Raw genomic sequence first — 16,158 nt, forward strand, 5'->3', positions numbered from 1 at the left:
TCCTGCTGGTCAAACCGTCCGTCTGACTAGGCTTTATTGATCGTGGGGGTGGGGGATACACAGAGGGGCGGGGTGGGCAGTTGAATGCTTCTGTCTCACCTCCGGGAAAGAGATTCGCCGCGGTTCTCAAGCCGCCCCTCCGATTGCTTTTTGCAGACAGACTCCCTTCTTGTCCTATCCTACTACCTCCCAAGTCCGTCTCGCTCGCGTGCGTGACCTTCCCGACGTTCTCTAAGACATGACGGGCTTCTGGGTTATTGAGATTTGGGGACAATCCCTTTCTGGTCCCAGCTACACGTGCTTTTCACAGATTCCTGCCTCGGAAGTCGGTGCGTGGTGGGACTTTGCATCCTTCGCCCCCAACAAAAGACTGGGAGATGACTGAAAACACGCACCCACCAATGCAGATCGTGGCCTCTCCCGGATCCCCAGCAACTCCTTTAGCTTAATTGCGTCTCTCCTGTTTGCACGACTAATTACAGCGCTCCAGCCCAGGAGGAGAAAGTACGCGCAGCTCCCTCTCCCTGCGTGCGCGTGACGCATCCGAGACGCCCTTGTTTGTTGCCGACTCCCGCTGGTTTGAGTGGCACGCCGGCGCCGCCTATGAAAACCGTCCTGGGGGGAGCGAGGGGCGGAGCGAGGCGGGTCAGGCTTCGGGGCGGTCGCATTATTTACAGAGCGAGAGCGGGGCGAGTGGAGCGGGCCGTCGGGCAGTCGCTTGTCATGCGCGCTGGCTTCACAGCTACTCGGAGCTAGAGCAGGGCGTAGCGCCGCCGCCGCCCAGTTGCGAGGCTTCCCGCACGCCAGATGTGGCTGCAGCTGGCGCAGGATCCCCCTCCGGCGTGAGCAGCTCCCCGTGCAAGCGCCCGTCCGTCGAAACTGGCTCGGGGACAGGAGGGGGACCGCCGCGCAGGCAGCCACCCGCTCCGGAGAGGGTCAATGCGCTGCCCGGTCGGAGCCCTTCCGTGCAGCGCCGCCAGGTGAAGCGAGCGCTGGAGGGAGCTCGGGGAACTCCGGCGGCGGCGGCGGGCGGCGGGCAGCGAGGCCGGCGGGCGGGTTAAATGGATCGCCACTCCAGCTTCATCTTCATCTGGCTGCAACTGGAGCTGTGCGCCATGGCCATCCTGCTGACCAAAGGTGAGTCCGGACTTGGGGCGCGCGAGAACTAGGCATAAAAAGCAAAGATTCCAGAGTTGGAATTGCAGTTGTAGCAGTCAAGATTGCAATCCTCCTGTGCGCGCTTGCCAGGGCATCCGTGTCTCGTCGAACTTACACACGATCGGGCCGCTCGTTTCCTGGACTCCCATGCGGTTTGGGCGCCGCAAGCCCACTCCCCAGCGACCTCGGTTCATAAAAGGCTGCAGACGGTGCGCTTATCTTGTCCCCATCACCTGAGATACTGCCAAAGCCCATGGGAAAGGGGCAACTCTTCTGAGACCAGTGGGAGGAGGCAAGCGGGGGTCTCGGCCTTGTTTTGCAGGGCAACCTGGTGGGCTGGCGAGTGCGCGCGTGCATATGTGTTGACAACTGTGCAGAGGTTTGAGGCAGCCCTCCGGATGGGTTGGACTGCAACTGCCATCTTCCTCAGACAGCACGTCCATTGGAGTGGTAGTCCAACCCATCCGGAGGGCGCCAGGTTGGGGTGGGTCGGGAGGCCGCTTTGATGGGAGGACTGTTGACCGGACCAGGGAAGAGCCGCGGTTACCCTTCCGTTGGGTCGGGGTGGGCCGAGATGTGGAGCGGGCACCCGGAGGCTTTCCTTCCCGCAAAGGAGAGGCGGCTGAAAGATGTAGGCACAGGGGAGATTCAGAAGGGGGCACTGCAGGAGGGTGCGGGGCTTTTGGGGGGCCAGGGAATCTTGGTTGGACTGGCGGCGTCCAGGCAGGGTGGACGCGGTCTCGGTCGCCCTCAGAACCGAGCGGGCCGCCTTCCTTCCAAGCAGGCACGTTAAGGCTTGGGCTGTTCGATGAAGTTCCGTTCCAGCCGGGCCCTTCGGAGGTCTGTGCGGCTGGGGACAGAGGGCTGGATACACAAGCTTAGTCATGCTTCGAGTAGACCCATCGAAACCACTGGGACAGAAGGCTGATTTAAGTCCCGCCGATTTCAGGGGGGCTGCTCAAAGCCTGGATTCAACCCAGAGACCGCCCGCCCGCCCGCCCGCCCGAACCTGAGCGCGTTTACTCGGGCGCAAGCCGAGCCACTGTGGGCGGTAATTGCAGACGGAAGGGAGCAACAGTTCAGCCCAAGCGCCGCAGCCCGAGGCACGGTTAACCCCCCTCCACCCCCGCCGCAGTAAGTCCCCTGGAGCTCGGGGGGGGATGACTTCCGAGGGAGCCCGTTTCGGGCCAAGCGCAGCGCTGCGGTCGGCAGTGAGGTGGGCGGTGAGGCAGAGTGGAAGCGGGGGCGTATGTGCGTCGGGACAGTTCGAGGGGAATTGCTGCCTCGGGGAGCCGCCTCGCGGGCCCTGGAAGAGCCTCTCTCTTCCCGCGCAAGGTAAGGCGGCTGCTGGGCAATGCAGTCTGGGGGTGCGTGCGTGTGACGACCGCGTCGGCTGCAGATGCCACCTGCGACCCCTCGAGTCTCTTCCCGTGCCCTCAGCGAGGAGGAGAATCCGTCCTCTTCTGTTCTGCCGCCTTCCATAGTCCCCGAAGGGGGCCGGGCGGCGGCGGCTGGCGTGGCGGCCGCCTGCCTGGAGCTCCCACCCAAGCGGGGCAAGCCCGGTAGCCTCCCGCCTCGTCCCCCCGGGGGGGGACTCCCCTCCCCTTGACCGGGCTGGGGTCGACTCCCTCCTCCTCCTCGCCCTCTCCCTCCCGCGGCTGGCGAGCTCCATGCGCTGGGCCCGGCGCTGCCTTTGAAGCCCGCTGCCAAGGCTTTGTGAGCGTGTCATGTTTCCTTCTGGGCTGAGCCTCGCAGGCCAGAACAAGCTCGCCTCTTCTTGGAAGCGGCGCTGCTTGGGTTTCCTTCCCCTTTCTTTCTTTCTTTCTTTCTTTCTTTCTTTCTTTCTCTCTCCCTCTCTCCCCGCCCCCTGCGCCGCCTGCTGCTCGATCCTCGCCCTGCTTCATTGATGTAAGTCAGACCTTAGGGGCAAGCGGTTGTCAAAATGTTTTTGTTAGGCTGTCTTTAATGCACTTCTGAACGTTTCCAGCCGTGGTCCTCTTGAGCGAACACACACACACACACACACACACCCCTTCTTCCCATTGCCGCCCCCCCATCTCCAGAAATCAGATTTAGCATCCCCCTGATGTCTCTCCTTAATGGACTGAGAGAGCGTGAGGACAAATCCATCCTCTGCAACCAAACAAACTAAATACACTTTTATTTATCCTTCCTTTAGCTTTGCGCTACTTCTCTCCTTCAGGCTTGCCATCCTGTGCACTCCTGCCTGGTGCAAACTCAGAGGGGCTTCCTTCTGAATAAATTGTGCACAGGATTGGGCTGCACGCCTCCCAACAGTCTTCTGAGGTGGTAGCTCTCCCCCCCCCCTGCCGCCCCAACTGGTCATAGATGTGAACTTCTAATCAGCCTGTTGTAAATGTTACCTCTTCCTGTGTGCTAGTTGTTGCCTTCGCACACAGGACCAACTCTTTTTTTTTTCTTGAAGTATAAAAGGTAACTTTTTTTAAAAAAGGGGAGGGAATGGGGGAGTTGACGTCTCCCCATAATTGCCACGTTTCATGAAGAGGAGGTTAAAGGATAAGCTAGCACAGGGCTGATGTGCTACAGTATTTATTTATTTTGGAAAGAAGGGTGTAATTAACCCCAAATAACAGCCCTTGAAGCAAGCAGAGGGAAGTCTTCTAGCCCCATCAAAGAGGGGCAGAGAAGGGAGTGACTGAGAGTAATGTGCAGTTGCAGATACTGAAACTATGTGCCTGATAATGATATAATTAGGGGATCACAGACTTCTGGCTGCTGTCGACTTCAAAAGCTTTAAGGGAAGCCTGCAGTCTCTCCTGTAGCCACCTTGACTAAAAGCAGACATTTTTCTTTAATAGCTACATACAGTAACAAGAAAGAGGAGGGGAACAGAAAGGGCATTGTTCACTGCTTGAAAATACCAAATACCCTCTCTGGCCTTTTGCAGAGCTCAGGAAGAAACTTTATGGATTGATAGAAATAAACTTTTCCTTTTAAAAAAGTACAATAATACAAAAACTTCATTCTGTAACACCAAAGGGACAAAAAATGTGGCTCTAATTAAAATGGAGTTGTAATAACCTGATGACTAGTCCTTCATGTTTTTGGTTATAAGACAGTCTTGGGTCAGGAAAAGATGTAATTTTAAATAGCTTCCTAGAAACCATTCAAATAGAAACATAGTTTTATGGTTTGTTTCATCTGCCTGTTACTTTTTAAGGCAGAGGAAAGAAAAGGATTGGTTTGTGGAGTGGGGAATTCTACAAACTAGTCATCCCCCCTCCCCCACACAGTGTTTTTGTATTTATCCATAATGTATTTTGAGTGTAAGCTGTCAGAATCAACTTGCTAGACAATATGTGCTTAATCACACTTTAAATCACCCAAGGGAGTTGGGAAGTTGCATGATGAGGGTGGAGAAACAAAACTTTCAAGGGAGGAGAACAAGCTTCTATAAATCTAACAGAATTGGATTTCTAGGTCCAACATATTACAGGAGAAGCTCAGGGTGTCCAGACTGAGATATGCAATAGGTAACCTTAACCATCAGCCCATAAAATGCATCCCATTTTTAATAAAATCTGCTCTGGATACCCATTTTGATGGAAAACCTCATGGGGATTTAAAAAAAAATGCAAATATCATTTCATCTACTTGGTGAAAGATTTCAGGTACCTAATAAGTGATGTGCTTTCTGTCAGACTAGTTCTGTAAATGCCTGGTAAGCTTTTGAATTTCTATAGCTCAACTCTAGAGAAGGACAGGCATGTGTACATACAAGCACTGTGTCATTTGGCTTTGATTAAGTCGTTTATTGGAGAGAAGCAAGAACTTCAGCAGGCATACTGCAACAGCATTATAGTAAAAAGTGAACACAGAAAGCCCTGGAAAGGTAGCTCTGCTGAAGTGACTCCCCCATCCTCATCGCACTTTGGTGCGTGTGTGTGTTTTCAGTATCCTAACTCCCTAAGTTGCCATGGGAGGATGTGATCTGAGGACCCGTTTTATAAAGAGTGTCAGGACTTTTGTGGCTGATTTTCTTTTCTTTCTTTTTTTAAGGCTCCCACCGCTGTGGTTGGTAGCACACTTCCTCGGGTGACAGTAGCTTCTGGAAGTTGAGAGGAATCTAGCTTCCTCTCAACTTCCTTCCTTTCATGCTTTGAACTGATGGAGAACAGATTTAAGCTGAAATGTCTTGAAGAGTAAGGTTTCTTTATATAATAAAATGAATACATTCTTGAAGAATGTAAAATGAAGATGGTTTTTATGAAGAGAACTTTTTTTTAGCATTACTTCCAGAAATTTTGAGGTTTCCTGTGCGTTTTTTGTTTCATACAAACAGTAGAGGATTTTCAGTCTAAATGTTTACCCTTTTTGACCACATGATGGATTGGGTAGAGGGGAGATGGATGGTGATGGAAGAAGGAGGGTTCACTTATGCTCTTGCACCCCTCCTCTCATTTATGAGCTTCCACTTAAGTTGAAAGAAGTTGATTTTGGCAAGTAGATACCCTAACTGTAAACTACAAAGTTCCTGTTTTATAATAAAGACTAAAAAGCGCTTTTGCACAAGAAGCTCCTTCTTGGAAAGAAGATGCTGTGGAAAGCCAGATATCTGGGACAAATGGATTGTATGACTATTGTTCGTGAGCTTCCCCGGGGCTTCTATTGGAGACAGAATGCTGGATTAGATAGATCCCACAGAGCAATTCTTGTGTTTATAGAGCTAACATTTTTCTGAGTCTGTTCTTTTTTTATATAATCATGACTTTAGTTCATCATTTCATAAGGAGTTTTGTTTGTCTGCTAGTTTTGCTGCTTACTAGCGTATAGCTGAAAGCGATGTAATGTGTCTATTTTTTTTACTGTGGTAGTATTTTATAAAGGTAATGTAATAGGGAAGCATCTGCCACGTAAAACAGCTTGCAGAAATGGTTAATGGAGAGGCAGGCACTGCAGTCTTGAGACCAGAGATGAGTTGGTATGCAGTAATTGGCCAATTTAACAGATTTTGCCAAGAGAGTCTTCTTTGTAAGGGATAAATAAGCTGATCCCCATATATCTACCTCAGTTGCTGCGGGGGATTGTGCCACTACTGCTGAAAGGGCATCCAAAAAGTGGGCCAAAATCATCCAGCAGTGCTGCAGTTGTCACTCAAACCCCGAAAACTCTGCAGGCAGCTCTGTGTGCCTACTCAAAGGGCACAGCACTGCTCCGATGGCCCCCTTAGATTCTCTATAAGAGGCAGTGCCCCTCTCCCCAGCTCTGTCTCTTTGCTGTTTAAGGCCCATGTATACATCACACCTTCCAAGTTGTGATAATTGCAAACAGCATCTATGCAGCTGCTTCTCTGCTCAGTAGCTCTGATGTACATTACACCTACTATGTGGATTTCCTGCATTCTGCAGGGAGTCTCCTTTTACCTATTTTACAAGTGTATCGCATCCATTTGCCAAGGAGCTTCTTGACGCTGCATGTTTCTGATGGCAGTCAGCACAGAAAACCTCTGCCCGTGGTGCTGCCAGCACATGGAAGTGTGACGAAGTCACAGCTGTGGTTGGCTGCTACTATTGGCCATCACTGAACCGTGAATGTAGTCTAATGGCATGTGGCTTCTTGAACAAGCAACATTCAAATGCTTTCCCCGTTCATATGAGCTAGAGCTTTAGAAAGAGAGGAATTGTGCCATTCTGTTTGTCATAAAAGGTAAAGGTGTCCCCAACCAGTCGTGTCCGACTCTAGGGTGCAGTGCTCATCCCCGTTTCTAAGCCGAAGAGCCAGCGCTGTCCGAAGACGCTTCCGTGGTCATGTGGCCGGCATGACTGAACACCGAGGTGCACGGAACGCTGTCACCTTTCCTGCCGAGGCGGTACCTATTTATCTACCTGCAATTTCTTGCTTTTGAACTGCTAGGTTGGCAGGAGCTGGGACTGAAGACGGGAGCTCACTCCGTCACGCAGCACTCGGGTCTCGAACTGCTGACCTGCCGACCTTCCAGTCTGCAGTTCAGCGTCTTCACCACTAAGCCACCGCAGCCCCAGTTTGTCATACACTTACCTTAATGCTAGTCAGTGGTGGCCCTGCATTGAGGATACTCAGTTCAATCAGTATCCAAACCTTTAGTGATGACTTATAAAAGAGTGTGGCTGTGAATGCCCAGGGCTAATGTGGCTAACCCTTTCTTTTATTATAGGTGAAATTAGATGCTACTGTGATGCTGCGCACTGTGTTGCAACAGGCTATATGTGCAAATCTGAGCTCAATGCTTGCTTCTCCAGACTGCTTGACCCACAGAACAGCCATTCTCCACTTACCCATGGCTGCTTGGACTCCCTTGCAAGCACATCAGATATCTGCCAAGCTAACCTGGCCCAAAACCACTCTAGTACTACCATACCCACGTTGGAGTGTTGTCATGAAGATATGTGCAATTACAGAGGGCTATACGATGTCCTTTCTCCATCCAGGGGGGAGCCTTCTGGTAAGTAAAGTTCTTGTCTGATACATAGGCAGCAGGCAAGACCTTGTCTGTCTGCTTACGATTTTGGTCTTGAATATAACTAGACACACTAGAGGGGGAAGCATGTGGCTAGATGTATCTCTGCCAAATAGCTCTTGCATGTGCATTAGCATGAGACACAAAGCTGTGTTCCTTCCTTTCTAACAGGTCTGGCATCCTGCCAGGGAAAACTTGTTTAGGGAAGGGCACTAGCTTAAATCTAAATGAGGCCCAATTTAGACTGGGAAAAATAAAACTGTTAGAATATGTAACTGAAATTTATTGAAGCCTGTTAAGTTTTAATGAGAAAAAAACAACTACTTTAATTTAAAACTGTTCTGTTGGTTACCTTGTGTTCACCAAGGTGAGATAGTTAAATCAAAGAGGAAAGTAAAAAGAATTTTCTCCCATACTGTGGTGTATAATAGCCTTCCCCAACCTGGTGTCCTCCAGATGTTTTGGATTACAACTCCCAGCATTCTTAAGCACTGGCTATATTGGCTGGGGCTGCTGGGAGTTGAAGTCCAGAATATCTGGAGGGCACCAGGTTGGGGCAGGCTGGTGTAGAAGATACATATGCAGATAATTCATCTCACTCAACAGACTTGGCGGTGCAACTCCACTGATGCCGTGCAGGCTGAGGAAGCGTACAATGTCTCTCTGACACTGGGTGCATCCACTAATTTATTTATTTAAAAACTAAGGCTTTTTTTAGGGGTGAAACTTCGCAATACTTGGGCCTGGTATATCCATAATATCAACTTCGTTATACAGCAGGATGGATCTATCTTAGCGGTCTATGATTCTGCAGGATGTCTCTGACCACTTCCAGTATTTTAAGCCCAGAACTTCTTGAATTTCTTGAGGAAAATAATAAGCCGAAATATATAAGCTTTAGATCAGGGATGGGAAACATGCGACCTGGCCTGTGGGCCAGATGCGGCCCACAGGGGTTCTCCATCTTGCCTCTAAGCTTCTGTTGTTATCTCTGATCAGGGATTGGAGATAAGAGTGCATTTAAAGGCATTTGAGCTATCCTTTGCAGGCATCAAAACTGTTGCATAGAATCGGGCTGTCCTTTCGAAGCCTGAACACTGTTGCATAGAATTGCACTGTCCTTTGCAGGCATCACAACTGTAGATGCACACTTACATTATTATGTATCTTAGTGTTATTCCCACTACAGTTTTACCTTGATCCTGAGCTAGTCCAGATAAACTACCTTTTTGTAACAACAACTTGAACACTTACTAAGTCGTGTTTAAGTCACGTGGAGAAATTAAATTAAAATTAAAAAAAATAAATCTTAATGGCCACAATTGGTTGTCTTTTGGGAGTTAAGTAAACAAAATTTTATTAAGAAAATACTACGCCTTCAATTTTGAAGAGGCACAAAGCTACATCTATGCTAGTTTATAGAGACAATACTGGAGAGAGCAATCCTATGGCCCGCTAGACACTGTCTAGCGGGCCATAGGAAATGGTCTACTCTGACAATAGCCTCCTGGAGAACCGACCTCCACCCTCATCTGCGCTGCCTCGGAGGCAGCATGGGGAAGCCCCGCCCTCTACACTCGGAAGATGAGTGTGGAGTGACTGAAAAAGGGCGGGGCTGGTGGCGTTCTGGGGCGGGGAGAGTGGAGCTGCACGTACAACACATCCTTTGTGTCATATGGCAGCTTTCTCTCCCGGCCACCCCCCCCACTCCCACTGGTAGACAGCTGAAAACGGATGTCTAGTGAAAAAGAGAAAGGCAGGAGAGGCGCGGAGGGAATGACCCCCCATGCCTCTCCTGCCTTGCTTTGGATAGGCGGTCGCCTCCAAGGTTGGAGGCGGCCGCCTATCTACATAGGATTGTGCCCTTAATAAGGTTATTGTAGACCTTTGCTATAACATCCAAACAAATAATACTGGAGGTCTTTGGCTTTTTTGCTTGCATGGAACAAGTTGCTTTGCCATCCCAGAAGTAAATAGTCATTAGTAAAACATTTTTAAAAAGGCCCTGTTATAATCCTTCAAATAAAAAAAGCAACTTCTATAGCATTTCTTGGCTTGCAATTCTCATTATCCTTGCAATACTGTGAAGGAAGGTTAGGCTGAGAGGTAGCAACTTGCCTAGGGCTCACTTTGTAAACTACATAGCTGGGGCCATTTGACACATTACCCTTTGGAGCAAACCCAGATTTAGAATCATAGAATCACAGAATCATAGAATAGTAGGGTTGGAAGGGGCCTACAAGACCATCGAGTCCAACCCCCTGCTCAATGCAGGAATCCAAGTCAGAGCATCCCCGACAGATGGCTGTCTTGATCCAGTGTGGGAGAGCCCACTACCTCCCTAGGTAATTGGTTCCATTGTCGTATTGCTCTAACAGTCTGGAAGTTTTTCTTGATGTTCATCCGGAATCTGGCTTCCTGTAACTTGAGCTCATGATTCTGTGTCCTGTATTCTGGGATGATCGAGAAGAGATGCTGGCCTTCCTCTCTGTGACAACCTTTCAAGTACTTGAGAAGCGCTATCATATCTCCCCTCAGTCTTCTCTTCTCAAGGCTAAACATGCCCAGTTCTTTTAGTCTCTCTTCATAGGGCTTTGTTTCCAGTCCCCTGATCATCTTTGTTGCCCTCCTCTGAACCCTCCCCAATTTGTCTGCATCCTTCTTAAAGTGCGGTGCCCAGAACTGGACACAGTACTCCAGATGAGGCCTAACCAGTGCCGAGTAGAGGGGAACTAGTACTTCCCGGGAGCACTTTGCCTCTGCATACACTTACTCCATAGCTTCAGCCAGTCATGCCTCCCTGATGAGCGGTATGCATCTTCTGTTGTACTAATACTTTACATTTTAAAGATGTGTACCCAAACATGTAACATGTGGAGTAGATCTGAGTTGGAACTGGAATCTGGGTTCCCAGTGTCTTAAGTTCTATATACTGTACCACGCTGACCTTTTATTTTCAGAGATGTGGGCATCTCTGGCTATGGAAGTGGCCTTCTGTTTGCCACAGTGGTTCTAACTACAGAGGTGGACTGTTGTGTAAAGGCTACATCAGGGGCTAACGCAGGTGGCATAGCACAAGTGCATCGCCTATCTGAGGCCCAAGAGCATAGCTGGGTTTCTTTATGTTTAACAAATTCTGGGCAGTGCTCAAATTATGGGGAAAATGGGTGACCATTAATTAAATAAAGTATCTCTGCCCCCTTACTCCCTCCAGTTTTAGCCAAATTATGCCTCAACCCACCCCCAACATTAGCTAAGGGGGCGGTCTCAAAAAGTAGCATGTGCTCCCCGCCCCCAATAATTGATGCTAAGATTGGTTTCTGGGCACAGCACTGAGACTGAATCTATTTTTATTTATTATTGGGTTTCTAAAACGGATTATTGGATTTCTTTAAGTCTTTCAGGACTTAAAGCCTTCACAAGGCTACAAACGATAAATAGAACACAACACTATAGAACTATAAATATATGATCACCGTCTTTAAAATGTATCCCAAAACTGCCTCTAAAAGGAACAGTACTAAGAATCCTCAGGATAGTAATGAACAAAGTGCAGATTGAAATTGAAAAGTTTTCAGGGTTTTTTTTTTATAATGTTGGTGCTGCTTGAACTTTGGGGGTAGGGGTGAATTCCACAAACGCAAGGGGCCACCACAGAGAATGCCCTCCTCCTAGTATCCACCAATTTAACATTTCTTAATGATGGGTCTGAGAGCAGGGCCATTGTTACTAAGTGAATTGAATTACTTACTGTCTTACTGATTTATTCCTAACTTTTTTCCCTTGCAGGACAAGGGAGCAGATATCAGCACGATAACAGCAGAAACCTCATCACTAAAGTTCAGGAGCTGACCTCCTCAAAAGAACTATGGTTCAGGGCAGCAGTCATTGCTGTCCCCATAGCCGGCGGGCTGATCTTGGTGCTCCTCATCATGCTGGCTCTGCGCATGCTCAGGAGTGAAAACAAAAGACTGCAAGACCAGCGGCAGCAGATGCTCTCCCGATTGCACTACAGCTTTCATGGGCATCAGTCCAGAAAAGGGCAGGTTGCCAAGCTAGACTTGGAATGCATGGTGCCAGTGACTGGTCATGAGAACTGCTGCATGACATGTGACAAGATGCGACAGCCAGACCTCAACAATGACAAAATACTTTCACTTGTCCACTGGGGAATGTATGGCGGGCATGGAAAGCTAGAGTTTGTGTGATCACTTCTTTTTTATATTTATATATATATATATATATATATATATATATATATATAAAAGTTTTGTTCTTAAAAATTACTAGGAAAAGGCCTTTGGGTTCTGCTGGACAGGAGCACTTTATATAGGGAAAAGCCTACAGTCATTAATCCTTTTTAAGAAAACAAAGGACCTCTGCAGATTGAACCTTGGATATGTCTTCTGAAGGATTCCAAAAGTTATTTTATTTGCACAGAGTAAATACACTCAAATGTATTGTTTGCTTTAAAATTATGGAAGCAAAAATGAGAAGTTGTACACACTGTTACCAGGGTTGTTTGAGCTGTAGGGAGATGGGGTACTATTAAATTGTATGCAAGTTCCGATGTAAAGATTTTTTTTTATAAAATATATATATACACACACGCACACACACACACACACACGTATTTTGTCTGAAACCTATTTGTGGTTTTGTGTATGAAGCACTATTAGAAGTGTTGACTTAGAGCAGTAGTGGGGAATATGTGGCCTCCAGATGTTGGACTGCCAACTCCCATCATTGACCATTGGCCACGGTGGCTGGGGCTAATGGGAGTTGAAGTCCAACAACATTGGGAGGGCCATAGGTTACCCACCCCTGACTTAGAAAACTCAAGTTTTCACCCAGCAAATGCACATACGTGAAGTTACACCATTCCCTTGTTAGCTTTTCCATTGCTTAAATTAGGGGTGGTGGGCAACTTGTGGTCCTCCAGAAGTTTTGGCCTACTACTCCCACCAGCCCTAGCCAGCATAGGCAATGGTGAGGGTTGGTGGGAGTTGCAGGCCTAAACATCTGGAGAACCACAAATTGTCCACCTCTGATTTAAACCGTCCAGTTTTATTCTATCGTAAGCTGTTTTTGTTGCTATAAAGGCAAATGGCTTCTTTATTCTGCCATTGTGTTTTAGGAGGTTTAACTTGCTGTCTTTGATATTTGCGGAGAATGTACACATTCCAACTTTTGCATAATACTGAACACATTTTAATTTTTTGATAAGTGGCATGGAATCGAACCAAGCTGCCCAACTTCTCTGCTCTCAGTGGCCACTTTATTTCAGTGGCCAGAAAATACTCGAAGGCGCCAATCACTCTGTTATTAATGGCCAAGCTGAATAACATAATAAATTGGATTTACTTGGCAGTAAAGGTTACAGAGCTATGGAACGAATGCTTGTGGATGCTATGAGTTTATTAATTGCAATGCTGAGGAATGGCTGTGTGGTATAGTGATTAGTGTTGAAGGAGAACTAGGAAGACCTAGGTTCAAATCCTCACTCAGTCATGAAGCTCATTTCATGACCTTGGACCAGTCACTTTCTCTTGGACTTGCCTACCTCACAGGCTTGTTGTGAGACAACTATGCACAAAATCAAAACCACAGAGTAGGCAGAGGTAACATTACCATATAAAATGCCATGGTAAATAAAGAAGTCTTAACTTGGCACTATGCTGGTGGCAGGTGTACTTCTCGGGGCGTGTGTGTGTGTGTTCCAAAGTCATGGCTCAAAGAGAGAATAGGTCTTCTCCTTTGTAACTCTCTAAAGGAAGGAACTCTGAGAAGGGCCTCTAGCGGATCATAAGGCACAGGAAGGCTGGTATGGAAAGAACCTCTCCTTCAGCTGTTTAGGATAAATATGAGGGCTGCTTTACACCCTCCAGTATGTAGTAAAAATTCTATTCCCTGACTTATGAAGTAACTGTATGGACATGATCCACAGAAAGTTAATTGTGGTTATCAAATGAAATCAATGGGACAAGCAAGACTACCTTTTGGTGGATTGGGGCTCTTGCTGTTCCCCGCAACAATTGTACATTTACAAGCGTTCCAAAGCTATGATTGGACGTGTGTGAAGCCTTGTCAGACTTAATGAGATCGAAATGGGTATATGCCAATGTTCTGATCCAGCAAGGGAGAGTTGTGTGTTAAAAACATGGTGCGTCCCATTACTGGAACACTGGAAGCTGCCTTATACTATGTCAGACTACCTGTCTGTCAAGCCCAGTATTGGCTACTCTGACTGGCAGCAGCCTTCCTGGACCTCAGGCAGAGGTCTTTCCCATCGCTTGCTACCTGAAGATGCTGGGGACTGAACCTGGGACATTCCATATATAAAGCATGGGCTCTACCATTGAGCTATCACTCCACCCCTGCTTTACTACATGTCAGTCTCTGCATAGATGCATTCAAGAGGTGGTCCAAGACATGTCTGCATTGCAACAATCGGAGAGGTACAACTTTGCAAGATGGCAAAGCCTGCCAGGCTCTCTCCCTCTCAGGTCTTTCATGGAAATTCTTAAACATACATATCTGTACACCACCCAGAGAAATGTGATAAATACTGCTGCCCCCAGAGATGGTTTGGGCTGCTTGTGTCATTAGGGTGGCCAGCCCTAGAACCATAGGGTTGGAAGGGGCCTACAAGACCATTGATCCAACCCCCTGCTCAATGCAGGAAGCCTGATTCCCAGGCAGTCTCCCATCCAAGTACTAACCAGGATTGACCCTGCTTAGCTTCCAAGATCACGCCATTTGCCACCATGGTTGCATGAGCTGACTTTTAATAATTTGAAACCCTACCGTAGGAAAGGTTAAAAGGAAAGGTTAAAATGAGCTGACTAATACTTGTGTCTATTGCAAAAGAGCTGAAGAATATATTTAAATGGTCAGTCCAAAGACATTTCTTTGCAGCACACTGAAAAGCTGTCTTAAGCCAACGTATTCTTAAACCAGCTTGGAACCTCCTAATTACCTAAACCAGGAGTGGGCAACTTGTGGCCTTGAAGATGTTTTGGCCTCCAACTCCCATCAGCCCTAGCCAGCATAGCCAATGGTAAGGGATGGTGGGAGTTGTAGGCCAAAACATCTGCAGGGCCACAAGTTGCCCACCCCCGCTCTAAACTTACTAGGGGAAAAAACCCTATTGAACACACTGGGGACATACTTCTGAGTAAACATGCATAGGATTGCATTGTTAAGATTATTCTATGGCACTCTGATTCTAGCAAGATGATCCGATGAGCAAGTGGGCTCAGTTCCACATACAATAAATGTATTTTCATATCTGTAAGTAGAAAGAAAACCTCCAGAGAGGAAAATAAAATCCAGTGTTTGAAATGTGTCCTAGACTGCAATTCTATGCACACTTACTTGGGAGTAAACTTTATTGAGCTCTGCGGGACTGACTTCTAAATAAACAGAAAGGATTGGGCTGTGAGTCTGCATTGTGTCCCTCATTTCCACCTCTGATTTTCTTTCTTTCTTTCTTTCTTTCTTTCTTTCTTTCTTTCTTTCTTTCTTTCTTTCTTTCCCAAAGCAGTCATGGTTATGGCTTTTCTTATGTCTGCTGTTTCCAGTCTCCCCAGCAATTGTATGTCTCTCTTCTTGACTCCTGCTTAACTGATTCTATTAAAAAGCCCTTACACCACAGGGGGGTTGACCTTCTTCTGAAATACCAAATGTGTCTGCTTCGGAAATCACAAAGTTCCCCTCCTCAAAAGGGCCTGCAAATCTGGTTTCAATATTGGGTGATTACAGGCAGAGCGGGGAGCTTGAAAGTAGCCAGTCTCCCCTGGTAGCTAGGGCAACTGGGCAGAGTTATCTGGGTGGCAAATCTGGGGCTTGTGAGCTATCTTACTTATTTCGGTGTTTACAGCTGCCAAAGCCAATAAATTCAGTCCAGATTAATTCACATGTAACAGATCAGAACCCAGCCCATGGGGCTCTGCAGCAAAGTATTTGCTTTCTCTTGCTTCAGGGCGGAAAGCATTGAAGGTCCCCCCACCCACCCCTTGGCTTTCCTCTGCACACAAGCTCCTTCTTGGAGGCTTCTGGAAGCAGACCATTTGTTCTAAACACAAACCAAGCTGCGATTTTATTAGAAAGAGAGACATCCCCTTAACATCATCAACATAGATACTCTTGTAAGCCACTTTGGATTTTTAATTTTTTTAAAGCAAGGTATAAATAATTAAACAATTTGATGATGTTAATGGGATGTCCAACTTCTAATAAAATTGCTGCTTAGTTTGTGTTTAGGAGAACAAAAGGTTTGAAGGAGAGAGATGAAGGCTTGCTCATCATCATCATCATCATCTACAGTTCGATATTGCCTCATACCCAAAGCTCTCTGGGTGGTTTGCAAAAAATAAAAACCATTAAGTTATATTATACAAAGTGTAAATCCATTTACATAAAAACATATAAACAGGTTTTTATGTAAATAGATAACAGGTTCATAGGTGTTAGGGCCTTGAATCTATCCATAAGTACTCCCTTCCTTCTAGAGAGATAGA

General features: G+C 47.2%; 1 protein-coding gene across 1 annotated transcript; it reads left to right on the forward strand.

Annotated features, from left to right (window-relative positions):
* Positions 1–691: 691 nt before the first annotated feature.
* On the forward strand, positions 692–15,776 carry BAMBI (BMP and activin membrane bound inhibitor). The gene is made up of 3 exons (XM_084859156.1): positions 692–1,137; positions 7,334–7,621; positions 11,426–15,776. The coding sequence occupies exons 1-3, from the start codon at positions 1,062–1,064 to the stop codon at positions 11,842–11,844; spliced, it is 783 nt and encodes a 260-aa protein (XP_084715282.1). The 5' UTR covers positions 692–1,061; the 3' UTR covers positions 11,845–15,776.
* Positions 15,777–16,158: the final 382 nt, after the last annotated feature.

Source organism: Heloderma suspectum, chromosome 5 (genome assembly GCF_057233095.1).
Source record: "Heloderma suspectum isolate Gila_16-S chromosome 5, 16-S_ref, whole genome shotgun sequence".
Lineage (NCBI taxonomy): Eukaryota > Metazoa > Chordata > Lepidosauria > Squamata > Helodermatidae > Heloderma > Heloderma suspectum.

Coding starts and splice junctions, on each gene's coding strand:
- BAMBI (XM_084859156.1), top strand. CDS start 1,062: ATGGATCGCCACTCCAGCTTCATCTTCATCTGGCTGCAACTGGAGCTG. Junction 1,138..7,333: donor GGCCATCCTGCTGACCAAAG/GTGAGTCCGGAC, acceptor CTTTTATTATAG/GTGAAATTAGATGCTACTGT. Junction 7,622..11,425: donor ATCCAGGGGGGAGCCTTCTG/GTAAGTAAAGTT, acceptor TTTCCCTTGCAG/GACAAGGGAGCAGATATCAG.